At 34.3% G+C, this 26,465-nt stretch overlaps 1 protein-coding gene across 6 annotated transcripts in view; it reads left to right on the top strand.

Annotated features, from left to right (window-relative positions):
• The window catches only part of WASHC4 (WASH complex subunit 4), a 53,710-nt gene that overhangs the window by 8,471 nt on the left and 18,774 nt on the right, over window positions 1-26,465 (top strand). For 5 of the 6 annotated variants that reach the window (XR_013830365.1, XR_013830366.1, XM_079935838.1 and 2 more), the window contains exons 7-24: window positions 709-791; window positions 2,419-2,461; window positions 2,907-3,010; window positions 3,609-3,729; window positions 5,156-5,279; window positions 5,384-5,511; window positions 6,346-6,506; window positions 11,345-11,471; window positions 15,374-15,499; window positions 17,547-17,654; window positions 18,169-18,315; window positions 18,440-18,519; window positions 19,862-19,967; window positions 20,526-20,642; window positions 21,795-21,963; window positions 22,240-22,394; window positions 24,098-24,172; window positions 25,870-25,974. Coding sequence is in view for 4 of the 6 variants with exons in the window: in XM_079935838.1 (XP_079791964.1) it covers window positions 709-791; window positions 2,419-2,461; window positions 2,907-3,010; window positions 3,609-3,729; window positions 5,156-5,279; window positions 5,384-5,511; window positions 6,346-6,506; window positions 11,345-11,471; window positions 15,374-15,499; window positions 17,547-17,654; window positions 18,169-18,315; window positions 18,440-18,519; window positions 19,862-19,967; window positions 20,526-20,642; window positions 21,795-21,963; window positions 22,240-22,394; window positions 24,098-24,172; window positions 25,870-25,974 (2,079 nt within the window). In the remaining 2 variants the exon portion in view is untranslated. The remainder of the gene's footprint in view (window positions 1-708; window positions 792-2,418; window positions 2,462-2,906; window positions 3,011-3,608; window positions 3,730-5,155; window positions 5,280-5,383; window positions 5,512-6,345; window positions 6,507-11,344; window positions 11,472-15,373; window positions 15,500-17,546; window positions 17,655-18,168; window positions 18,316-18,439; window positions 18,520-19,861; window positions 19,968-20,525; window positions 20,643-21,794; window positions 21,964-22,239; window positions 22,395-24,097; window positions 24,173-25,869; window positions 25,975-26,465) is intronic. The other variant, XM_079935840.1, reaches the window with a different exon arrangement.

The following is a 26,465-nucleotide window of genomic DNA, read 5'->3' as shown; positions in this document are numbered from 1 at the left end:
TTATGAGCCTAGCATATGTTAGAAACTGTTCTTGGTGCTTGGGATACAGCAGTGCACAAAACCAACAGAAATTTCTGCCCTCATAGAGCTTACAGTTTACAGCAGCCATAAGTTTAATTAGGCTCTAAATATTTTAGGATAGATGTGAGTTAACTATTTAATGACAAACATATTCCTGGGATAATTAATATTTCACTTGATGTGTGCCAAGCCTGTTCATAGATAAGGTTCAAGGTAATAAACATTTGAAGTTATTTCAGAGTGACTTCTGAAGACCCCTTCCCCTCATTGTCATGCTTTCTAAACTGGCAGCTTCTGAGCTTCTTCATTCATTCAGATGTTCACTCATTTATTCATTTAATAGGCAGACATTTATTGAGAAGCAGTTGAGGGTTAGCCACCATACTGGGCAGTGGCCATTCAAAGAAGGAATAAGACAGTCTCTGTCAGTTAGGAGTTATATGAGTAATGAAAACAAGACTTAAAATAGAAGGATGAATGAAATGCTGTAGGGGCAAAGAGGTAGAAATAACGTTGGGAGGTGAATTAAGAACTGATTGCTTGAAGGATGCTTGAAGTTGTCTTTCTGCAGGTTAACTGGAGATTTTTAATAGAAAACTATTTTGTTTAGCATTGTTACCATAAAAATTCAGTCAGAAATAGTGACATTTACTCAACTTGTAACATATACTCAACTTGTCATTTCAGGAACTGTCTTGTTTTGTTACGAGGTGCTATGAAGTGGTGATGAATGTAGTCCATCAGTTGGCTGCCCTCTATATCAGTAACAAGTAATGGATTTTAGAAATGTTTTTACATTTTTTAATAGAGATGCAGGAAATGTTTTTCTTAAACTAGCTAAATATCTGAAAGTTTTTCATTTGTTCACTCACTTATTCACTCATTCCTTCATTCACTTATTCAGCGTTCTCTGAACACTCATGATGTTTTAAACACTACTTGATGTGTGTAATCCATAGGTTAGTAAGACAGTTTCTGCCATGGTGAATGAGCCCATTATCTGTCTGAACGAGAATGTTGACAATAATCCTAAAGAAATCTGATTGTATAGAAAAGGCTAATATAGAATTAGTATATGTACCAAGTTGTCTCTACTTATTTCCCCTTTCCTTTACATTGAAGGGTCCTTGGATTAGAATCATGTGACACTTTTCTTAAACTACAGAATCTTGGGGAGTGGGGCTAGGTAATCTACCCTGAAAAATTTTTGTGAGTAATTCTAATGCTCTTCCAAGTTTGGAGACCACTGCCCTAAATCAAGAAAAAGACCACATTTTCATAGAGCCCTTAGTATTCTTAACCACCACAAAGTAATATCTTGCATTTGATTAAAACTGTATATTTAAAAATTTTCCCATTTACTACTTAATTATAATGTTACAAAACTTTGTTGAGGTATATGACTAGGGAGTCTCAATTATGAGAAGAGAGGTAACTGAAGCCCAAAGGAATTATTTGCCAAGATTCCATAGCAAGTTAGGTACTGCTTTTTTGGTCACCAGTCCATTCATTGTTGTTCTTACTATACCATGCTGCATCTCAACTCTCTTTATAAAGTGAAAGACTGTGTTAACTGTTTCTCATTCTCATGTTTTTCCAGTCAGTCAGTTATTTATTTTATGTTCTGTGCTCTCACTGAGGTTCTCCTCATGGCAGAAGTGAATGAGAGCACAGCTCCCCCCAACCCCTGCTGTACTTGGTGTGTAATTCAAAGAGACTCCCCACTACCACACTGCTGCCCTTGAAAGAGGAAATTTGTCTGAATTTTGTGTTTAATTTTTTAAATATTCTATCTTGTGGGATATTTATATATGCTTTGATAAGTATCAATTTATTTACTGTTGAGTAGATTGACTCTCTAGGAAGTAAAATTGAATTATCCTGGGGCTTTTGACTTTGGTATAATCCCATTTGTATGCATTGTTTTTTCAGTAGGAATGAGAATGCTAGCAATAAATCCAACTGAACAGAGGTCTAGTTCCCAAATGCCAGTTTGGGTGGGATAAAGATTCTAGTTGAAAATTGCGAAATTCTGATAGTTTAGAAAGAAAGAAATACCAGTTTTGTTATTTCTTTAGCTCCATCCCAAGTTAGATCCTTTAGGTTTGAATGGCTAAGGGTTATTCATGGGCTGCCTATTGACATATACCTACCCACTGAGGAGTTGGGTGTAGGCAAGGAGAGCCCAGACTCTGTATGTACAAGTTATCTGCTTGGGAAAGTGGAATACGATAATAATTCTTTGGGTCGTGTAAATTTTAGTGACTAAAGCCTAAATAAAAATAAATACATATTAAAATTCCAAGAGCTTCTGCTGTTATGTGTTTTCCTTAAACATGAACTGTGACAAAAAAGGAGATTTTTTTTTTTTTAAACTTGGGTGTTATTTTATTACAGGATTGCACCCAAAATTATAGAGACAACTGGAGTTCATTTTCAGGTAAAAGTAATTTAACTTGACCTGTAAAATTGTAATTTTTAGTATATTTTACTTTGGAGTTTGTATGATTGGGGAGTACAACAATTATTGCAAGGCTCTTAAAGGAGTTCTTTTTTTTGCTTTTGTTCTCTTTTATCTGTGAAGTTGATGAGGCATTACTGACCCACTATCAGTGTAACTCTTCCTAGTATTCGCCCAATGCAGACTCTCCAAGTGGTCTCTTCAGAGAATCTACAGTATCATGATCAAGGATGAAATATTGGGTGAAGGGTTTCCCAATTTAAGGCTGATGGTTCCATCTGAGGATTAACAGTTTCATCTGTAGTTTAATTTACCCACTACTTTAATTTAGTAATTAGCCCAAGTGTGTTTAACTTAAAAAATCCACATGAAGCTTAACTTCTAACTAGTGATTAAATGATAATCATTTAAGGTTTTTTGACAGACTATGTATGAGCACTTGGGAGAGCTGCTAACAGTTCTGCTTACCCTGGATGAAATTATTGACAATCATATCACACTGAAAGACCACTGGACTATGTACAAAAGGTGAGCCAATTACAATGTTTAAAATACTCTTACTTTGTATAGGTAATGTATTAGTAAAAAATAAATAAATATAAATAGAACAGATCCGTTAGGAGACCTGAAGATCTGTACTTAGAAGGATCTCATGTCAGATTTTCTTTGAAGACAGTAACCATTCTTTTAATTTCAGGTAGGCTTTTTGAGTGTATGATATACTTGTACAAAGCATCCTAATTCTTAAAGTGTAGTTGTTAATTTGACTATCTTAGGACTCAGATTCATTTTTTCCTTGTTCTATACGAATGATAGTTGTTTATTCTCCGCTTGGTTTTATTTTGTTTTATACTCCAGAACTTTTAAAAGTCAAGGCATTTTGTTTTATTCAATCTATAAGCATTCACTAAATGTCTGTTGTCTAGAGAGCACCAGATATCTGAATTTAAGATGATATAAAAAGGTATGATTAGAAAATTAAATATGTTAGGATTGTTTTTGTTCAAATTTTCAAATGTGTAGAGCCAAACAAGTGATACAAATATAAAACTTTGATTTCTGGGAATATTTTTGATACAATAATTTATTAGGCAAATCAAAGGTCTTTCTCCTACTTTTCTACAAGGTTACTGAAATCTGTCCATCACAACCCTTCAAAATTTGGAATTCAGGAAGAAAAACTAAAGCCATTTGAAAAGTTCTTGCTGAAGCTAGAAGGACAGTTACTTGATGGAATGATATTTCAGGTATGAGTGCTGTATCAGGCTATAGTAAATGGGCTTATATTAGTAGACCCATCTCAGAATTGTAGTGGGCCACTTTTATAGCATATTGTTGTGACTATATTTTTCTTTAAAAGTGCTTAGGCTTAAAACATGGTTAATGTACTAAAATATAGTTATATCAGTATCTAGTAGGAAATGAAATTAATAGTATACTGGTTGTATTTGTGATAAGGGTTTTTTAAATTATGTAAAAGGATAAAACTGTTCAAGGGTTAGTATCTGAGTAGTTGTGTCAAGCATTTTGTTTGTTGTTAACCTCTAGATTTAGGTTTGTAAGACAGCCTTTTATAAGTCTGTTTTAATTTCCTACTCGGAATATAATTTGCATCTGCACAATCCAGGTAGCTTCTAACCACGTGTGGCTGTTTAAATGTAAATTAATTAAAAAAAATTCATTTCTTCTGCTACACTAGCAACATGTCAAATTCTTAATAGCTGCATGTAATCTCATTATCACACTGTGCACCTTAAACTTATATATGTTATATGCCAGTGATATCTTAGTAAAGCTGGGAGAAAAGCCAGCTGTGGCTAACAATCATATCAGACAGCACAGATATAAAACATTTTCATCATCACAGAAAGTTCTGTTGTATGGCACAGTTTTGGGTAGTATCCACCAGAAATTGCATTACAGTACCCTTGAACAATATGGGTTTGAACTGCACAGGTCCACTTATATATGTATATTTTTCAATAGTAAACGCTATAGTATTACACAGTCCACGGTTGGCTGAATGCAAGTGTGCGGAGAAACCGTGGATGCAGAGGGCTAGTTCTAAATTATACGGGGATTAACCCCCACTTGTTCAAGTGTCAACTGTGTGTTCCATTTAAAATCTGATTCAAGGTTACCTTTAATTTATATTTTAGATGATCACAGTTTTTACAGAATGATCACAACTCTTGTTTATACCAACTTAACTGTTAATCTGTTAATTTCAGAAGAATTTTTTTGTTGATTCTTTTTCCAGGAGCCATTTCTACACATAATGTAATAAAGTGTTAGGAAAGTAATTGTAAACAGAAAAAGTCTCCTCTTAAAATTGCAAATTAAAATAATAAAGCATGCTTTCCCATGCTTCATCAGATACACCTTCTATACATCAGCAAGCATCACTTGTGTGTATCTCTTCATGTAGAATTATAGATTTTGGTTCAGTTTTATTACTTTCACATAAGGGGTACTCAAATATGTAAGTACATATACATTTCCCATTCAGAAGGATTTAGATATTAGGTTAAGGTTAAAAACCTGAGACTCAGTGTTAGTAAAATCAAAATGATGAATGTAGGAGTTTATCACTCTATATTTAAATCTGTTTAAAGCATATTAAGTCATAATAGCTTATGAGAGTGTAAATTTCTCTAAATGTTTCCTGTCTAGGCCTGTATAGAACAGCAGTTTGATTCTCTCAATGGAGGAGTATCTGTGTCAAAAAATAGCACTTTTGCTGAAGAATTTGCACATAGTATTCGCTCAATTTTTGCAAATGTAGAAGCCAAACTTGGTAATGTAACATGCATTTTTTGGTTTTCATTTAAAAGTTTTCACTTCCTTTAAAGCAGAATTTTAAGTATATTCTGTTTTTCTCTCATGTTATTGTTTTATAAGGAGAACCTTCTGAAATTGACCAGAGAGACAAGTATGTGGGAATTTGTGGACTCTTTGTATTGCACTTTCAAATTTTTCGAACGGTTGATAAAAAGTTTTATAAGTCTTTATTGGACATTTGTAAGAAGGTAAGAACTTGGAACTTCTATTTTTTTCAATTTGAATAGATGGAAAAGATTTGGGATAAAATTGGGTATTTTAAAATGTATTTTATTCCTGCTTACAAAAATAATAATTTTTGTAATATTTTGTAATAATAATTACAAAAATAATATCATAATATTCATTTTAAAGAATATTTAAAATATTTAAGCATTCCAGAAATAAGTAACATAGTAAATGAAAATACCCTATAATTCCACATTGTATAAATACATATTAGTGGATGCTTTTCCACATTTTTTCCTGTATATTAACTTGCTATTACTACTTTTTTCTCTTTCTTTTCCTTCGCTTTCTCTTCTTGCCACCCATTCTCATTATTGAAGTAGGAAGAAATTTAAAACAATTTTTTTCTCTGTCTTTGCTGTTTCCATGATGTGGCACCTGTTTTCAAAATTGAAAATTTAGATGGTTTGTATAATCAAGTGATATATGACCATGAGAACCCAGCCATCTTGGATATTTATTTTGTATTTTTTCACTAAAATAGAGTGAAAGTAAAGGTCATGAAGACTCAAGTTTCTGTTTAATTTTTGCATATTTTTGTTCATCTGAAAATCTGTGAGTGTGTGTTGTTTAATATTTAGACAGAATAAAATTAGTGTCATGCTCCACACCAGATATAGGAATGCCTTTACTCTGTGCCACATTAACATAATTTATCTCATATTATTGAGTATCTTTTTATCATTATTTTTCTTGAAATAGGTTGTTTTCCATTGCATGTTGTAGGATTATTAAACAGTTTGTTGCTTAACCTGCATTTAATGATTTTCCTCCTCTTTCATTTCCTGTTTCAGGTACCAGCCATCACTCTGACTGCTAATATTATTTGGTTTCCCGACAATTTTTTGATCCAGAAAATACCAGCAGCTGCCAAACTACTGGATAGAAAAAGTCTTCAAGCCATTAAAATATACAGAGATACTTTCCTACAGCAGAAAGCTCAGTCACTTACCAAGTAGGTTTTATAAGTACCCATAATGTAAATATTTAGATAGTTTATATTTTCAAATTTTATACTGATTCTAAATATGCAGAAAGCATTTGAATTATAAGATCAGACATAGTTACTCATTACCAAAGGAAACGTTGGGCAGTCTCAAGATTTATTTTCTAGGAGTGTTGTCTTAAATGTTGTAGGCTTAAACTCAATTTAAGATGTAGGCAAATTATACTTTATGGAAATATAGATACGTGTGCATACATTCATATACTTTCTGTCAGGTGCATTAAATATTTTTGTGTGTAAAGTGAAGTCTCTGCAGTAGATGCCAGTTGATGACATTTAGAACATTGTGTGTACATGACTCAATGTTGATTTTTGCAGGAGTTGACTTTAGTTTAATGCACTCCTTTTTTTTATTTTTATGAAAGTAATGTATGCACATATTTAAGAAGTTAAGAAGTACTAAAGGTTCAGAGGAAAAAAATGATTGTCCTCTGCCCCATTCCCCCCTGTGCCTTCGTCCTGCTTCCTAAAAGAACACTTTTAACTCTTAGTTTCTTCTGATACTTACATCTTTTAGCTTATCTTACTGTGTAAAATTTCAAATATACACAAAATAGAGAAAATAGTATAATGAGCCCCCATGTTCTCATCACATAGCCTTAACGATTAAATTTACTGTACATTGTCACTTGAGTATACTGCTAAAATTTCACATTGATTGGGATGAAGATTTTAAGTGAAGTGACACAGGACTCTGCCAGTGGCCCTGTACTGGACAGTTTTTAACTGTAACATGGTTAAAGGGTAATAGGGATATTTACCTACTTTCTGTTAATCTTGACTATTGAGGGGAAATTGGGTCACTTCTGTACAGTGGGGCAAAGAGGAATATATCTGGAATATACGAGATCCCCTAAAGCACCTCTTAGTACTCCCAAGTCCTATAATTAATGTTAGTGGAGAGTGACAAGTCAATTCAGGCAGGACTACTCATGGCAGAGATTTCAGGGCTCTCCAATACACTCTGAAACAGAGTTGAGGAGGGATAAAGACATAAGTTTGGATTTAGATTAAAGAGATGAGCTCAGTAGGATGGAGAGACAGGACCAGGCTTGGTAGCAGTAATTTAAAAAAAGATGTGTATGTTTTAGTTATCAGAGACTTCATATTCTTTAACAGTATGATGCAGTTGCTAAAACTGTCAGTTTGTACTTAGATTACATTAATAACTATACCCAAGTTATGGAAGCTAGTAGTTATAATATCTAGGCTAGGGGAATTGGTAGTTCCATTAAATTCTTATTGGTCAGATTATAATGAGTGTTTGGTGATGCCACATTTTAAGAGTGTCACAAACGGTAGCATCTTCAGATGAACCTGATCAGGATGTTAGATCTGAGAACCATGACCTTTGAAGACTCACTGAAAAGTCTCTATATAGTCTGGCCTTTAAAAGAGAAATCTGAGGAATGATGTATTAGATTTCTTTAAATATTTGAAGGGCATTCAGGTTGAAGAGGGAACAGATTTGATCTCTGTGGCTCCAAGAAGTTGAATTAGAACCAAAAGATGAATGTGACAGATATTAATAATAATTGCCAACATTATCAAGCTTGTAACTATGTAGTAGGCATTATGCTAAAGGCTTTAAACACATTGTCTTTTGTAAACCCTGTAACAGTCTTCTCATATGGGAAATAACAAAGTCACAACTAGTATTTACCCTATGCTTTCTATAAGCCAATAACTATTCCAGGAACTTCATGTGTATCATCTTTTTTAATCATCAGAAAATCCTATGAGGTAGGTACTGTTGTCATGTCCATTTTATAGGTGAGAAAATTGAGACACAGAGGGATTGAACTTACCCAAATTGAAACAACTAATATGTGGCAGAGCTGGGAAGTCTAACTCTAGAGCACAAGCTCTTAACACTACCCTATAGTGTTTCTCTATATTTTTATCCCATTTTCAGGTAAGGAAAATGAGGCTTAGAGAAATGAACTTTGCCAGGTCACACAGCTGGGTACGTATCAGAGAAGGCATGCAAACCCACGCCCATCCTACTCTAGAGCCTTTGCGACAGAGTTGTATAGGCTGCCCTGAGAGGTAATGTACCCTTTCACTAGAGCTATGCAGGCAGAATAGAGATGACCATCAGTCCAGGGTGCTGGAGGAACTGAGTCTTATTATGTAAAAGATTGAATAAGTTGACTTTCAAAGACAACCCCCCCTCCCCCGTGTGATAACATTTCAATATTTCTAAATTCTTTAATTTCAAAAACATACCTCTCTGCGGTCACTATAGAGCTCCTTTGAGCTGAAGAGGGCAATGTCTTTTTCATTCTCCTCATTAACTGCCAAAGAATCCTAAAATTCACAACACTAAAATGCAACCCAGGAGAGAGGAGATGGTGTGATCAGCATGAGCTTTGTCTGACATTTTAGAAGAAGTTGAGGAAGTGACTAAGGGCTGTCCCAGTCAGGCTCCAGAGTTCATTATGGAGGAAGAGGAAACAGTGGGGGACAGTTTTCCTGCCTCCGCACCATACATTAGACCCCACGTGGCCAAGTGCCTCCAGCCACCTCTTTGACTAGGGTCCAAGGTTTGTAGGTTGCTGCACTTTGCTTTTTGTTCACAACCATTTTGATGCTGGGGATACTGCCCTTGGAGGGTAGAGGTATGAACCTTTGTTTCAAACCTCCAGTTGACATACAAGTGTTGACACTGTTGAGTGCTTTATATTAGGACAGGAGATTTGTTCTTTCTCCCTAGTGTTACTCCTGTTTGTACTTTGAAATGAAGCTGACAATCTGACAGGACCCTTTTTGGACTCACTGTCAATTAACTTGGCTTTTTAAAACTTGAAGCAGTTTCATTTTTATATATTTACAGGAGATAAAGATTATCTGGTGTCTGGATGTAGGAATGATGGGGGGAGTGACAGACCTCTGCTTTATCCTGTGTAGTGTGACCTAAAACTCAGTGATTCTTGACTGCCCTTGACTGTGTATTAGCCTTCTTAATGTTACTGACTGGATTGCCATCAACTTGATTGCTGTTGTGGGCCTCTTCCTTCTGTCCCTGCTTGTGACTTTACTGTTCCCTTCTGTACATGGTATCCCTGCTTGGGTCCTGATCACAGCCTCTTCCTTAAAGTGCAGGCATTGCCCTAAGACTCTGCTCTTACTCTGCGTTCCAGACTTCTAAATCAAATCATCCACAAGTCAAATAATACATTTTAGTGCCATTTGAGGCAAAGGCAGAAGTGCAGCTATTGGTGTCTTTTGTATAATGGAATCCTGGCTCAGAAGAAATAATTTTTCTCAGATTTGATTGAATTAATTAAAATTAAACTTAATTTTTTTTTTTTTTTTTTTTTTTTGCGGTATGCGGGCCTCTCACTGCTGTGGCCCCTCCCGTCATGGAGCACAGTCTCCGGACACGCAGGCTCAGCGGCCATGGCCCATGGGCCCAGCCGCTCCGCGGCATGTGGGATCCTCCCGGACCAGGGCATGAACCCGTGTCCCCTGCATCGGCAGGCGGACTCCCAACCACTGCGCCGCCAGGGAGCCCAAACTTAATTGTTTTTAAAATAAAAGAAGTATAGCTTAAATAGCTTGTGGGCTAAAAGTTCTCATCTTGAGTAATTTGAAATGCATTGATACAGTGATTTATTGTTAGTAAGCAGCCTGCATAGTAGAATTATATTATTGATTTAGTTTTTCCACGATGGGAAAGCTTCCTAGATTTGGGCTGAAGTCCTGGCTCGGCTGTGTACTAGTTATATGATGTTGGGCACATTACTTCTCTGTGTGTCAGTTTCCTCTTCTGTAAAATGGAGATCGTAATACTTAACCTCATAAGGTTAATGTGAGGATTTAATGAGTTAATTTGTGTAAAGTGCTTATAACAGTGGCTGGGCATATAGTAAGCGTTCAGTAAATGTTAGCTTTTATATTCAGATTCTGACAGCTTCCATTCATCTCTGGTTCAAGCTGTCATCCCCTTTTTCCTGCATTATCACAGGAACTTCCTAAGTGGTTTTCCTGCTTTTACCATTGTCCCCTTTATAGTTTATTTTCAACATACCAGTCAAAGTGATATTGATCCTCTTCAGAGTTAGAGTAGGTCACTCTGCCCAGATCCTCTAGAGGCTTTCCACTGAAGTCCTTACTGCCCTACCAGGCATTACACAAATCCCCTTTCCACTCTCCACTTTCCTATTCCTCCACCCCCCCGACCCCTGTACCTCTCTGATCTTTTCTGTTCTCATCTCCTGTCATACTGACTTCTTTGTTATTACTTGAACATGCCAGACAGACTGCTGTTTTGGGATGATTGCATTTGTTATTTACTTTCCTAAAATTCTCCTCTATATATTTGCATGGATTACTTATTCACCTTCAAATCTTGGCTCAAAATCAGCTTTACAATAGGCCTACCTTGATCACTGTGTTTAAAATTGTACTTACCACCCCAGTGGCTCTTTTCCCTGCTATATTTTTTCCATAGCACATATCTGACATCTTACAGATTTCAGTTTCTGATTTCTTTATTATACAAGTCTCCTTTCTAGAATGTAAGCTTCGTGGGGGCAGAGATTTTTGTTTATTGTGTTCACTGCCCTTTTTTGTTTTTAGTACTGAGAAACAGTGCCTGGCATGTATAGGCATTCAGTAAATATTTGCTGCTTGAGTAAATTATATTTGTATATATGATATATGTATATATTGAAAACCAGAAAGATGAAGTGGCTGCTGCAGAGAAATACTCCATCCAGTATGAAGAAATGGAAGTAAATTTTCTTTCCTATGCTGAATAACCTCAATATTTCCTTTGTTAGAGATGTACAGTCTTACTACGTCTTTGTGAGCTCATGGATGATGAAAATGGAATCTATTTTATCTAAAGAGCAGAGAATGGATAAATTTGCTGAAGACCTCACCAATAGATGTAATGTTTTTATACAGGTAGTTGCATCTTCTTACTTAGAATATTTGGGGGGGGGGGTCATTTCTTTGTTAATCCAGTGTACAGAAGGTGCACTTTGAAAAAACTGTAAAGGGTAGGATGTGTTTTTGTTTTTAAAACTGAAAATTGATTTGGTTATGTATGTTTGGATCTGTTTGACTTTAATTAATGAATTTAGATTTTCTAATATATGCATTTAAATCTCTACACTCCCTCCAAGGCATGACTTTTTTGCTGTATCCCATAAGATTTTTTTTGTTTTTTTTTATCCCATAAGTTTTGATGTGTTGTATTTTTATTATTCTTTAGTTCAGGATATTAAAAAACATTTATTGTGATTTTTACTTTGCTCTCTTGGTAATTTTGAAATAGAATTCTTAGTTTCTAAATGCATGAGGGTTTCCTAGTTATCTTTTTATTATTGATTTCTAGCAGTACTAAGATACTTCCAGTATTTTGAAGTTTGTTGAGGCCCATTGTGGCCCAGCCTATGGACAGCTTTGGCAAACATTTCATGTATACTTAAAAAGAATTGTTGGTTGTGGTGTTGTATATATATCAAGTAGGGTCATGTTTGTTAATGATTTTGTCTGAATATTCTATCAGTTACTGAGGCAGCTGGGTTAGAATCTCCCACTATTATTGTGGATTTTTCTATTTATCCTTCGTAGCTTTGTCAGCTTTTGTTTTATATATTTTGAGACGAAGTAAATGCATAACATTTAGAATTATTATAGTTTACTGGTGAGTCAAACCTTTTATCATTGTGACGTGTCCCTTTTTATCTCTAGTAATGCTTTTTGTCATAGGTCTTTTGTGTGTGATAGTAACATAGCTGTACCAGTTTTCTTTTAATTAAGGTCTATATGGTCCATCTGTTGTCATCCTTTTATTTGCAGCCTGTTTGACTTCTTTATTTAATGTGTGTCTCCTATAAGCAGCCTGTATTTCTCCCCAATAAAACCGTTTTCTGTATATGTCAATACTGATATTTAGATTTAAAATTAGCACCTGATTAGTTGTTTTCTATTTGTCTCACTTGTTCTGTGTCCCTATCCTTTTCCTTTCTTGCTCTCTTCTGAATTATTTTCATTATTTCATTCTTCCTTCTATTGGTTTGTTAATTCAGTATTTTACTCTTTTTTTAGTGGTTAATGTAGAGATATTAAGATGCATTATTGAACATTCAACTCCAATATAAATTAGTAGTTTCACCACTTTCCAGACAGTATAAGGATCTTAAGCCACTTGAATTCTATTTATCCCTCTCTCACCTGTGCTGCTGCTGTGTATTTTGATTCTGTATATATTTTAAATCTTATAAGGCATTGTTGCTGTTGTTTTTAATAGTATTCGTTTAGATTTACCCATGTATTTACCCATTCTGTTGTTTTTTATCCTTCCTGCGTCTCCTCATCTTTCTACTTGCAGTATACCTGTTAGTATTTCATTTAATTTTGTTTTTGTTGAGAAGTCAGCTGTCAGTTTTGTTGCTTTTTCAATATGTGTCTTTGTGTAATTGCTTATAAGATTTACTTTTTGGTTTTTAGCGATATTATTACTTTGATGAACCTATGTGTGGTTTTCTTTGTGTTTGTGCTGCTTGGGATTTGTAGAGCTTCTGGAAGATTCTCAGTCATTAACTCTTTAAGTACTATTTCTGTTCTCTTTCTGTTCTAATTATTTTTTCAGTTACATCTAACCTGCTATTAAACCCATCTGCTGACTTATTTTTTTCTGAGTTCTTAATTTTATTTTACTTTTCAGTTTGTTTCTTTTTTATAGTTTCCAGTTGTTTTCTGAAATAATTTTGTGTTTTATTTCTTCAGCATATTCAACATAACTATTTTGAAGCCCATGTCTAATAATTTCATTATCTAGGTCTTTCTGTTATCTATTTTTTGTTGTTGTTTGTTTTTGGATATGTCTTATATCTTTGTATGCCTTGTTATTTTTAATAACGCATGTTGTACATGGAAAAACTGTAGATATAATTGAGGATCTGGGTATTGTTTTTCTTCCTCCAGAGAGGATTTAATTTTTGCTTCTGATACACAGCTAGTAGCAGCACCCAGATCACCTCAGCCCAGTCATAGATTGAGATGACTTAAAGTGGGACCTAAATTCTATGATGGCTGTCTTTTCTAGTTCATGGTTACTTTCTAGGGGGAGTTTTTAAGAACCCAACTCAGAGCCTAGGTGATTTGCCAGGACCCCGTCCCCTCCTTGATGGGCCATGGACTCATATTTTTACCCTCCTTCCCTTGTGGGTTTGGCTTCTGTCTTTACTACTCTCTTTGGGAATGGGCAGATGCCTCTGTGGGAAAGCAGCCACAAATGGCAGGCTCATGTCTTTGGGTTTCTGTCTTCTCCCAGGTCTTGGCCTTGTATTTTCTTATTTTCTTGATAGCTCTTTGATGCTTTTCAAGAGATTTTAAAAATGTTTTGCCCAGATTTCCTAGTTGTTTTCTGTGGAAAGGTTGGTCCAAATTATTCTGCAGTTAACGGAAACAGACCCCAGACCTTCCCGCTCCCCATTTAGATGTTTAAAATACATCTTTTGTCAATGTCCTTCACAAATTAATGACCATCAAGGAATGGTGTGGTATTGGCCTGTGAGTTCTCTGCCCCCTTTCCCCCACAAAAAAGAAACTCTCTTTTCTTTTTACCTGCCTTAGAGTTATACTTTTGCTGTTCCTTGTCTCTGCTTTTTAACTTTTCCCAGTGCTGCGCTAGGGCAGAGTCTGGTGTAATAGTCCTGTAGCTGACAAGGTAAGACTTGTGGCTCTTTCCTGCATGTATGCCCCAAGCTTTGGTCTTATTGTCACCTCTTAGGATGCTACCTTCTCTCTCATTTCTTAGTTCTCTTAATTTTATCACATCTCTTCACCACAGAGCTATTACTGGTTCACAAAAATCCCCTCTCCCCCCATTGGGTATCACTCCTTTAGTGAGCCATTGTTACTGATGGTAGAGCAGGAGAAAAAGGTTGAGAATCACTGGCATATAGCTTCTGCCCTGGCTCATTGGATATATTCACAATAACGTAGTTCATCTCTAAACTGTACATGTATCTTTTTTTGGTCCTTCTTTATAAACCTAAAGAATCTCCATCGTTATGTTTCTCTGTGTCCTTTTTGGATCTAAATGAAAATATATGTGAGAGGTAATACCCTTTTTCCTGTTTTGTATTCTATACTGTTTCCCTGGGTTTACTAGCACTAAATTTTTTTTTTTAAACCTTAGAAGACCTGTGGCTTCCTTCATAAATAGAAGGATAGGAGAGAATCTGTTCTTATTGGGCTGGAAAGAGAGAAAGACTGAATAGCACCAGCATAGCAGGGACATGGTAGCAGATGGCTAGTAGGGATTGTCCTGGATGAAAAAGAAACGGGGATTCGCTTGGAACTGAGAAATACTGTTGGACATCTGTACTGGCCAGAGAGCAGCTCTCTTTCTCCTTCTCATTTTTCAATTCCTACTTCCTTAGAGTCCTCAGCTCTTGTCTTAAGCTGCAGCAGATAGGAGTCTTTATCCTCTTGCCTGGCAGGTAAGATAAGGATGAATAGATATCTTCCTGACATCCAAATCGTTCCTCTGAAAGTCTTGTTTTAATGGAAAGATTCTTTAACTGTGGTTATATGCTGTAATGTCAACCTTACTAAACTTCTGGTAAGTGATAGGTTACATAACTTTTAAGGGCTGCTTTGAAACTTAACAACCATGTATAACATTGTGTAAGAAAGAATATTTCAAAATCTTAAGAGCTGACTTTAAAATGAACTTTAAAAACACTAGTTATTGGCAAGTTGAAGAATTATTATTACATAGAGAATGAACTCTTGAAGAAATGAAACCTTTTCTTGTGATTATAATCAATGTTTTATATTATTTTTTATAGGGCTTTTTATATGCATACAGTATTAGTACCATTATTAAAACCACAATGAATCTCTACATGTCCATGCAAAAACCAATGACCAAAACATCAGTTAAGGCATTATGCAGGCTTGTTGAACTTCTCAAGGTAGGTTTTAGATTATTTTACCTTGCCATTATAATTGAGAAATGACCCGAGCTTAAAGCAGGATTTTTTCTTTTGGTTAAGATTTGACTTCTTGATTATGAGAATAAAAAAATTATGGAAAAGTGTACTCATCTCTCAGTTGGATAACGGAACTAGCCACTGAAAGAAATTTCTGAGTAGTTTTCTATGAATGGCCAATAAACTTTATTAAAAGTTAACATGTAGTGAAAGAGAAAAGAAGGAAAATGAAAAGGTATTAGCCTAAGTGTTGGTAAAGTTTTACTCACGGAAGTTTTAAGCATGTTGCATGAGTTTTAAAAAGACATGAGACAGGCTTCCCTGGTGGCGCAGTGGTTGAGAGTCCGCCTGCCGATGCAGGGGACGCGGGTTCGTGCCCCAGTCCGGGAAGATCCCACATGCCGCGGAGCGGCTGGGCCCGTGAGCCATGGCTGCTGAGCCTGCGCGTCCGGAGCCTGTGCTCCGCAACGGGAGAGGCCACAACAGTGAGAGGCCTGCATACCGCAAAGAAAAGAAAAGAAAAAAAAACATGAGACGTTAATATTATTCTGTAGTATTCTAATGCATATGAGGCTAGTCAGCAGAGGCTGTTTATTTTGTAATTTAGAGAAAGTGTTATAATTTTGGGATTTGAATACTTTTGAAAATGTGGTAAAATGCTTCTTAGCATACTCTGTATAAATAAAAAAAAGAAACTCCTTACAGGCAGGAGAGCCCACTTTTAACCTTTTGTAAAAACTGAAATAAAGATTTGCTAGTAAATTTCTGCTAATAGTGGCTTTAGATTTGCTTAGGAAATAAAGATAGTTTGGAGATTGTATCTTTAGATTTTTAGCATTTTTTTCTTTAAGGTATTACCAGTTATATTTATTTTTTATGAAATACAAATACAGAAGTATATATATGTATAGATGCATATATATCTTATATCTAATATATAAGCATAATTTTAAAAATAATAAACACTTAAAAACCTATCATCCCACTTAGGAAATAGAATGTTACCAATATTTTCAAAGCCCCTGTGTTGTCCCTCCCTGATCGCATCCTATCCTACCTCCTCAGAGGAACCACAGTCCTGAATTTTATCATTCCCTTGTTTCTTTTTAGTTTGCCACATATGAATGAATCTGTCAACCATTCATTGTTTAGTTATGTTTTTGAAATTTGTATTAATGTATTCTTCATGTATTCTTTGGCTTGGTTCATTTTACTCAAAATTTTTTATTTGAACTTAACCATGTTGGGATGAATAGCTGTAGTTCATTAATTTTCTTTACTGTGTAGCTTTCCTGGGGATGGACTTTTGGGTTTTTTTCCAGTTTTTGCTATTATAAAAATGTTGCCATTTTTGTATATGTCTCTTGGTGTAATTGTGCAGAAGTTTTTCTGAAGTATTGTATATCTGTGAGTGGATTGCTGGGTTCTGTGATATGTACATAATCAGCTTTTCAAGATGATGCCAGATTGTTTTCCCAAGTAGTTCTACCAGTTTACACACCTTCCACAATATATTAGACTTCCCATTGTTCCCTAACTGACCAACATTGGTATCATCGGCCTTTTGTGTGTGTGTGCACGTGCACATTGGTGTTTTTAAATGATTTTATACTTAACATTCATTTCTCTGATTGTTAATGATGGTATCTTGTCTAATACTGTTAACTGTGTTTCTTTTGTGAAAAATATATTCATGTCTTTTGTTCAGTTATCTATTGAAATTTTTGCCTTTTTTAAAAAAAGTGTTTAATTTGTTTGGTGTCTTTACATATTCTGTGTACTAATCCCTTGTGTGTGGCAGATATTTTCTCATACGTTGGCTTGTCTTTTAATTTTCTTTATAGTGACTTTTGATAAATAGAAATCATTAATTTAATATAGTTGAATTTACCAGTCTTATCCTTTATGGTAGTGCTTTTTGCATCTCATTTACAAATGTCTTACCTAGCTCAAGGTTATAAAGATATGCTATAATTTTACCTAAACGTTTTGAGTTGATTTTCATAAAATCACTTGTGATTCTTTTTAGGCGATAGAACATATGTTCTACAGGAGAAGCCTGGTTGTGGCTGATTCAGTCTCACATATAACACAGCACCTTCAGCATCAGGCTCTTAATTCTATTTCCGTGGCCAAGGTATGAAAGTTCGTATGTATTCAGCATAATTATATCATCTTTCTATTTTGCCCTTCCTGTTGTTTTATTTGTGTTTTCTAGTTAAACCTGTGTACTCCATTTCTTCAAACACAGTATTCTTGGTTATTATCTCCATGGTATTTTATGATTTTGCTTAGAGTGATCAGGGTTATCTTTACTCTGAACTTGTAGCATTAATACAGTTCTATTAAAAAATGACATATTATGCATTTTTAAAATATGATGCATCTTCTTTTAAGAAATGATTTTCTTATTACATCAATACGGTAATTTTGAAGTATGCCTAGTAATTTGCTGTCCCTGACAGTGCTCAGCGATAATGTTATGGCAGTAAAGCATCTAACATTATCACAAGAAGCTGAACGGGGAAAGTATTTGTCTAAGTGCTCTTAAATTGAATCATGGAAAAGATAACTGAGAAATTTTTCTTCTGCATCTTTTGTTATTGCCTCGGATTTAAAGCTGATATTTCCTGTTTTCTTTTATCTTTAAGAAAAGAGTAATTTCTGACAAAAAATATAGTGAACAGCGTCTTGATGTGCTCTCTGCTCTAGTTTTGGCTGAAAACACTCTAAATGGACCAAGCACAAAGCAACGACGACTTATTGTTTCTTTGGCACTAAGTGTTGGCACACAAATGGTAAGTGTATTGCTATTATTTATGGAATAAAAGTGAGATCTGAGGTTTCACACTTCCCTTATTACTGACCTAAGAAACCTGTCTTACAAGTGCAATTTCTCTGCCTTTTTCCCCTCCCTGATAGAAAACATTTAAAGATGAAGAACTCTTTCCACTTCAAGTAGTCATGAAAAAACTGGATCTTATCAGTGAACTTAGAGAAAGGTAAGTAGGTATATGTAATGATACTCAAAAGATAGGGGTAATGGAAACATCAGGGCTTTTTTTTTTTTTTAAGGATAGCAAGACAAGGAATATAACTTAGGTAGACCATTAGTTCCTTTTCATAACTTCTTTAGCGTGACTAAAAGTAGACTGTGACAAGCGATCATATTTCTTTAACTTTGCTTCTACAGTAAGGATGTAGCTTTTGGAAGAACTCACATGAGAAAATATGATATAGCCCTTAGAGCATCTGGCAGACCCTGGAACATTATTGTGATTGTTGTGATGTGTATCTGTGATGGACTTAAAATTGCTGCTTTATAACAAGACTTCATCTATTTGTGAGAGACTTAGAGCCATCTGACATAGTCTTCTGTAATTTTATTTGGGGCATGAATTTGAATTACATTGTTGGGTAGCCAATCACTAAGATGAATTAGGTTTTGGAAGCGTTATTTATATAGCTCCTGTGGCTTTATTGTTTTCTTTTTATTAAGCAAGCAGTAAGTTTCTTAATGGGAAAGTGGGTCTTCTGAATTTTGATTCCCAGCCGAATTAAGGTTTCAGCACAATTTGTATTTAATGCTCATATTTGTAACATGATGTTTTTGTTGTTCTGAGAAGCTCAGATTTTTGTAGTTAGTGGCATTTAACTTTCCACCCGTGGTAGAAATACTGAGCCTTCTTTACTCTAAGATACTTAATGATCATTTTGTTGCCTGATAATGTGTGAGATAGTCACTTAGCACAGATTATAGACAGGTTGAGTGCGACTAGTTTTTGTTGTTGTTGTCATTGTTTTGGTCACAGTTTTTTGAAAAGTCTCCGTTTCAGCTTTGAGACAGGTGCATGTGATGCAGGTCTTGTAAGTCTAGTCATATCAAATAATATTGAAAATAAATTTATTTTAAACTCAAAGTTATCTGTATATATTTTTTAATACCTTTATTGGAGTATAATTGCTTTACAATGTTGTGTTAGTTTCTGCTGCACAACAAAGTGAAAGAGCTGTAAGTATACATATATCTCCATATCCCCTCCCTCTTTAGCCTCCCTCCCACTCTCCCTATCCCACCCTATATTGTTTCTTAAGTATGCTTTAAAACTGAAGTGTATTTGCAGAATTCTGACAGTGTCGGGTATTGGAGTGTTTTGTTATTGTTGTTCAATTTGAAAAATACTTATTTTGTGGCTTTTCTATACTAATTTTGGGTTAAATGATGTAAGGAAAACAAAAGAGTAAGACAGAGCTTTTACCCTTATGATACATAATGTCATTCCTCTTATTATTTTTTGGGGTTACTTCAATTTTGGTACCACTAATTATTACTTTACATTGTAGAGTACAAACACAATGTGACTGTTGTTTTTTATACTGGCATCGAGCTGTCTTCCCAATTTATTTAGACGATGTATATGAAAATGCTGTTGATGCAGCCAGATTACATGTAAGTAAAGAATAATGTAAAGAATAAACCCATCATTTTTTTTTGTCACTGTGTAAACCACTTTAATTAATTTTAAAATAGATCATTTAATAAACTGTTTTAAAACTGCTGATGCTGTTTTTTAATAGTGCTATGCATATTCAATAAAATTTATATAGTCTTAGATAAATTTTATATTACTACTAATAAATTAATATATATTTCACTCTTCTCATATTCCTAATCATTCTCATTGCACTGGGTTTTAGTTTGTGTCAAAATAATATGACTTATTTGTCAGTAAGTTATATGTTGTTCAGATCTTTCCATTTCTTTATGGAAATGAGTGTATTTGAATGATCAAGGTAGGAAAAGGATAAGTTAATGTGCATTTTTTGTATACTTAAAGTATATGCTTCTGAGAATAAAATTCAACTCTTACTTAGGAAAGTAAGATAGTCATGTGTAAAAAAGCCTTCAGATTGAGGTTTTGTCTTTTAAGGCAGGTGATTAACCTTTGTAATATAATTTAGAAATGTAATTTTTCTAAATTCATGTACATTCTACTTTTCATCTTAGTACATGTTCAGTGCTTTACGTGACTGTGTACCTGCTATGATGCATGCAAGGCATTTAGAGTCCTATGAAGTACTTCTGGATTGCTATGACAAGGAAATCATGGAAATTTTAAATGAGGTAACATATTTTGAGATTGAAAAGCTTAAAACATGTCTAGAATGCAATGTTTAGAAAAACTTTTTGGATTGAAGCAGGCTTTCACAAATTTAAGATGATTATTGTAAATCACAAAGGAACTATCACTATTGTGCTAAATTGGTCTTTAATTCCTAATTTTTAATATAGAAATCCAGGAATTTGGAAAACTTTTTTTTACTTTAGTAAGTAGTATATTTGAATTTAAAGTTCTGTTTGTTAGAAGAATACAAATGGAAAAGTTGGTTTGACTATTGTCTGCAGCTAATGGTCATATAGTTAAGGTAACTTAACTATTAATGTTTTATTGAATTTCATTTGGAAAGCTAATGACTGAAATATTTTATCTTTAAAAGTATAAAGCCTATTACTTGTGTAACAGATAATTTGCAATATAGTACATCCGTCCCTGTTTTAATGAAGTGTATATTATAAACACTGATATCTTTAAAATTAAATTTCCAACTAGCAGTATTTTTATATGGAGGGAGGAATTAAAAATGAGTAAACTTCACAATATAAACCTTATATAAGTTTGATAAAATTGTGCAATTTTTAAATATAATTTCTCATATTAAATACTTGTATTTAGACAATAAGATACATGTCTGGCCAGTACTTAGAACCCCGTGGTACACCAGAAAAAATGATTAATTTCATTGCCTTTAGCTCAATGAGTTTTGTGATTTTTTTTTAATGATTATTACAAGGAAGCTTTAAAAAATTTTTCTCTCTTGCATATTCTCAGGACCTTTCCTCCTTTGTTGCCAGTTTCTATAGATTTTTTGCTTTAAATTGTATATTCATGTTCCTTGTAATGAAGCCATCCGACGTTAGCTTTTGATTTCTTTTTCAAGGGTGTTATACTTAAAATACTAATGAATTCATTAGAACTCATCTAACTGCTCCCTGGTCAAAAATAATCATTGATTTCAATAGATAGCAAAATAATTTCACTCTCCCAATAAAATAATATTTTACCATAGAGTATTTAGACTCTTAAACCAGTTTGACACATTTTTTCATCATTGCACAGATATTAAAGCTCTAACAGTGAGAACATAGACACCTAGAAGAATAATACAATTAGAATATTACTTTGAAAAATTAAGATAGCGATTCTTTTGTGAATAGCATTTGCTGGACAAGTTGTGCAAAGAAATAGAGAAGGACCTGCGACTTTCTGTGCATACTCATTTAAAGCTGGATGACAGAAACCCTTTCAAAGTTGGCATGAAAGACCTGGCCCTTTTTTTCTCTCTGAATCCAATTCGGTTTTTCAATCGTTTCATTGACATTCGAGGTGAGTGTTCTGGTTTCCTTCTTAGGGTCATATTCTATATCTGTTTGCCCTGTTAAAGAGCAAATAACAAAAACGAAACCTTGAGAAAATCTTTCTTTGTATTAGTGCATTTATTCTTGAATTCCTTTTTGTTTCTTCATTTTTATTTTCCTAGCACCTTATTTTAAAGGAAGAAATTTAATGTTCAAAGACAGGTTGTTTCCTTTTTAGTTTCATTTCTCTTCCTTTCCTGCTGTTCATGAATCAGAAAAGTTTTGATTGGTTTTTTTTTTTAAGCTTATGTAACTCACTACCTAGACAAGACTTTCTACAATCTAACGACAGTAGCTCTTCACGACTGGGCCACTTACAGTGAAATGAGAAATTTAGCTACTCAGCGTTATGGATTGGTTATGACCGAGGCACATCTTCCTAGTCAGACTTTGGAACAGGTATAGTATAAACTGTTCTTGGTATAGTCTGATTGTAGCATGATAACAGTATTTCTCTAAGAAAAATTCTTTCTTTTTATTTTATTTAGTACATGTTTATATTCCAAGAAAAAACCTCACACTTGAGAAGAATAAAAAATTAGATGGTGCTAAATTGCTTTATGAAAGAATTTACCACAGCCTTCCAAATGTTTATACTTTTCCTTTTGTTGAAAATTTGAAATATACATAGATTTATATACAGCTTTTCGGAAACGTGTCGGGATAGTGAAGTGACTTCTGCCGAATTTTAAAAAGTTTAATCAAGGTGACAGTTAAGGATTTTAAACCTAAATACAATATATAAGCTTTAATGTCTTAGAAAATTGGTTAAATTTATGTAATTGTATTTGTCTTAAAATGAGGAGTGCAAACAAGTATTTAGGTTTACTAATTCAATAAGCTGATTTACAGTATGGCAGTATCTCATGAGTGCAAAGGTTTGTTTTCAGTTAATGTGCATGTAATTCTTTCTAAGATAATCCAGATAATATTTACCAAGAAATCGTAATTCAGTTCCAAAAGTTGAAGATCATAATTTTTCATTCATCTTACTGCATATATAGGGACCAATTGCAGGATCAGTTTGTATATCCTTTCATTCATTTATTTATAAATTTAATATTTACTGAAAACATGCTAGACACTGAACTACATTTAGGGATACAAAAATAAATAAAAACAGTCTCAGCTCATGTGGGAGAAAAAAAATGAGTAAATGAATTTTTAGATTAAAACATGAGAAAATTTATAATAAAAGCTTAATCAAAGGGGTATTGTGATATTACTTTGACCCCCAATTAGAAAAGCTGTGGAACAGTTTGTATGATACCATTAGGTATTAGAGTAATAACTGAAGAAAGAAGGATTCTTGTTAGGTAACTTGTATATTAAAAGTGGTCTAGTATGATTAAAAGAAGCATAAGGATTTGGAATTAGATTTTTTTAAATCCCTGGGTTCTGCCTCTTCCTAGTTTCCTTGCGGAACTCCCTTAGCTTCATTTTCTTCAGCTGTGGAATTAAGAATAATACCTTATATTGGCGAATTCCATATAAAGAACCTTGCACAATACCTGAAAAATAGTATATATTTTATAAATGTATACTGTTTATATATAATACACATATTCTGGCTATTATATATAGAATAATAGCCAGAATCTGGCTGTTATTTTAGAATCTTTTAGAATCTAAAATAGAATTCTAAAATAATTAGAATTCTAAAATAGAATTTTAAAATAATTAGAATTCTAAAATAGAATTCTAAAATTCTAAAATCTAAAATAGATTCTAAAATCTATTTTTATAATCTGGCCGTTAGTTTACTTTGCAAAAAATATAGAAAAGATCCTTGGGAAGACAAATATTCTCAAGAGTGGTGGCAAAATGATTGTGAGTCATGGATCTTTGAAATTTTAAATTTAACTGTTCCTGTCTACACAAAAGGAATAAGATAACAAGCAGTCAGATTTCCCCAAGCAGATAGTCCTAACTGTACATGTCTGAAGGCTCTTTTTAACCTTTGGTTGTACTTTTTGTATAGTTGTTCTTTAAAATAATTTTAAAATATTGGGAGACTTGGTATAAGCAGTAAGTCACTATGTTGATATGTCTGATTACTTTAAACTAATAATAATAGAACTTCTTTGTGGATTGTTTTGTAGGGCCTGGATGTCTTGGAAATTATGAGAAACATTCATATATTTGTGTCTCGATACCTCTATAATCTCAACAATCAAGTGAGTGAGTTTCAGAAAAAAATTTTTTTATATCTTTATTGGAGTATAATTGCTTTACAATGTTGTGTTAGTTTCTGCTATACAGCAAAGTCAATCAGCTATGTGTATACATATATCCCCATATCCCCTCCCTCTTTAGCCTCCCTCCCACCCTCCCTATCCCACCCCTCTAGGTTGTCACAAAGCACTGAGGTGATCTCCCTGTGCTATGCACCAGCTTCCCACTAGCCATCCATTTTACATTTGGTAGTGTATATATGTCAGTGCTACTCTCTCACTTTGTCCCAGCTTCCCCTTCCCCCCACACCCATGTCCTCAAGTCCATTCTCTACGTCTGTGTCTTTATTCCTGCCCTGCCACTAGGTTCATCAGTACCAATTTTTTAGATTCCATATATGTGCATTGGCATATGCTATTTGTTTTTCTCTTTCTGACTGACTTCACTCTGTATGACAGAGTCTAGGTCCACCCACCTCATTACAAATAACCCAGTTTTGTTCCTTTTTACAACTGAATAATAGTCCATTGTATAAATGTGCCACATCTTCTTTATCTATTCATCTGTTGATGGAGATTTAGGTTGCTTCCATGACCTGGCTATTGTAAATAGTGCTGCAGTGAGCATTGTGGTACATGACTCTTTTTGAATTACGGTTTTCTCAGGGTATATGCCCAGTACTGGGATTGCTGGGTCATATGGTAGTTCTACTTTTAATTTTTTAAGGAACCTCCATACTGTTCTCCATAGTGGCTGTATCAATTTACATTCCCACCAACAGTGCAGGAGAGTTCTCTCCCTTTTCTCCACACCTTCTCCAGCATTTTTTGTTTGTAGATTTTTTGATGATGGCCATTCTGACTGGTGTGAGGTGATACCTCACTGTGGTTTTGATTAGCATTTCTCTAATGATTAGTGATGTTGAGCATTCTTTCATGTGTGTGTTGGCAATCTGTATGTCTTCTTTAGAGAAATGTCTGTTTAGGTCTTCCACCCATTTTTGGATTTGGTTGTTTGTTTTTTTGATATTGAGCTGCATGAGCTGCTTGTATATTTTGGAGATTAATCCTTTGTCAGTTGCTTTGTTTGCAAATATTTTCTCCCATTCTGCGGGTGGTCTTTTGGTCTTGTTTATGGTTTCGTTTGCGGTGCAAAAGCTTTTAAGTTTCATTAGGTCCCATTTGTTTATTTTTGGTTTTGTTTCCATTACTCTAGGAGGTGGGTCAAAAAGGATCTTGCTGTGATTTATGTCACAGAGTGTTTTCCTCTACGAGTTTTATAGTGTCTGGCCTTACATTTAGGTCTTTAATCCATTTTAAGTTTATTTTTGTGTATGGTGTTAGGAAGTGTTCTAATTTCATTCTTTTACATGTAGCTGCACCACTTATTGAAGAGGCTGTCTTTTCTCCATTGTGTATTCTTGCCTCTTTTGTCAAGGATAAGGTGACCATAATGTGCGTGCAAGAAAAATTTTTTTAATGTAGAAAGGCTGAGGGGCAAAGAATTGATTCTCAATAGTGCAAGTTAGTAAAATAAAGAAGACAAAAAATAATTGTTTAGAGATCATCTTGTTTATTCTTTTGCTTTGACTGTATTATCATTTTGAATGACTTTTCAATTATCTTTAATAAAATAAAATTGTAAAATTCTTGGGTTAACTGGCCAGTGTTTGCTACTGATTGTGTTTGTTTCATTACAGATTTTTATTGAACGAACAAGCAATAACAAACATTTGAACACTATTAACATTCGGCATATTGCTAATTCAATTCGAACACATGGCACAGGAATCATGAATACAACAGTAAGAACCTTCTGGGAGGGAGGTTGTGTGGGTAATAGACCCCTGTTGAATTTGGTAGTTTGAAAAGTAGTTTTTTTCATCAAATATTCTGGTAAATATACATTATTGCTTGTTTATATTATACCTTAATCTCCATTTTTCTGTTTGGTATAATTAAAATGTCTGTCACTGAAATTGTGTTAGATGTCATGGAAGCTTTGTAATTCAAAAGGCACCTTAGGGACTTCCTTGGCGGGCCAGTGGCTAAGACTTCTCCTTCCAATGCAGGTGGTGTGAGTTTGATCCCTGGTCGGGGAGCTAAGATGCCACATGCCTCACAGCCAAAAAATCCAAAACATAAAACAGAAGCAGTATTGTAACAAATTCAATAAAGACTTTAAAAATGGTCCACATCAAAAAAATCTTAAAAACAAAAAAAGGCACTTTAGAATGTTTTACTGTCTTAAGATCATCATTATAAATAACATTGGAGATTTGAGGACATCAGCATT

Source organism: Stenella coeruleoalba (genome assembly GCF_951394435.1).
Source record: "Stenella coeruleoalba genome assembly, chromosome: 11".
NCBI classification, from domain to species: domain Eukaryota; kingdom Metazoa; phylum Chordata; class Mammalia; order Artiodactyla; family Delphinidae; genus Stenella; species Stenella coeruleoalba.
Note: the sequence above shows the minus strand (reverse complement) of the source record. Positions and strands in the feature narration are given on the sequence as shown.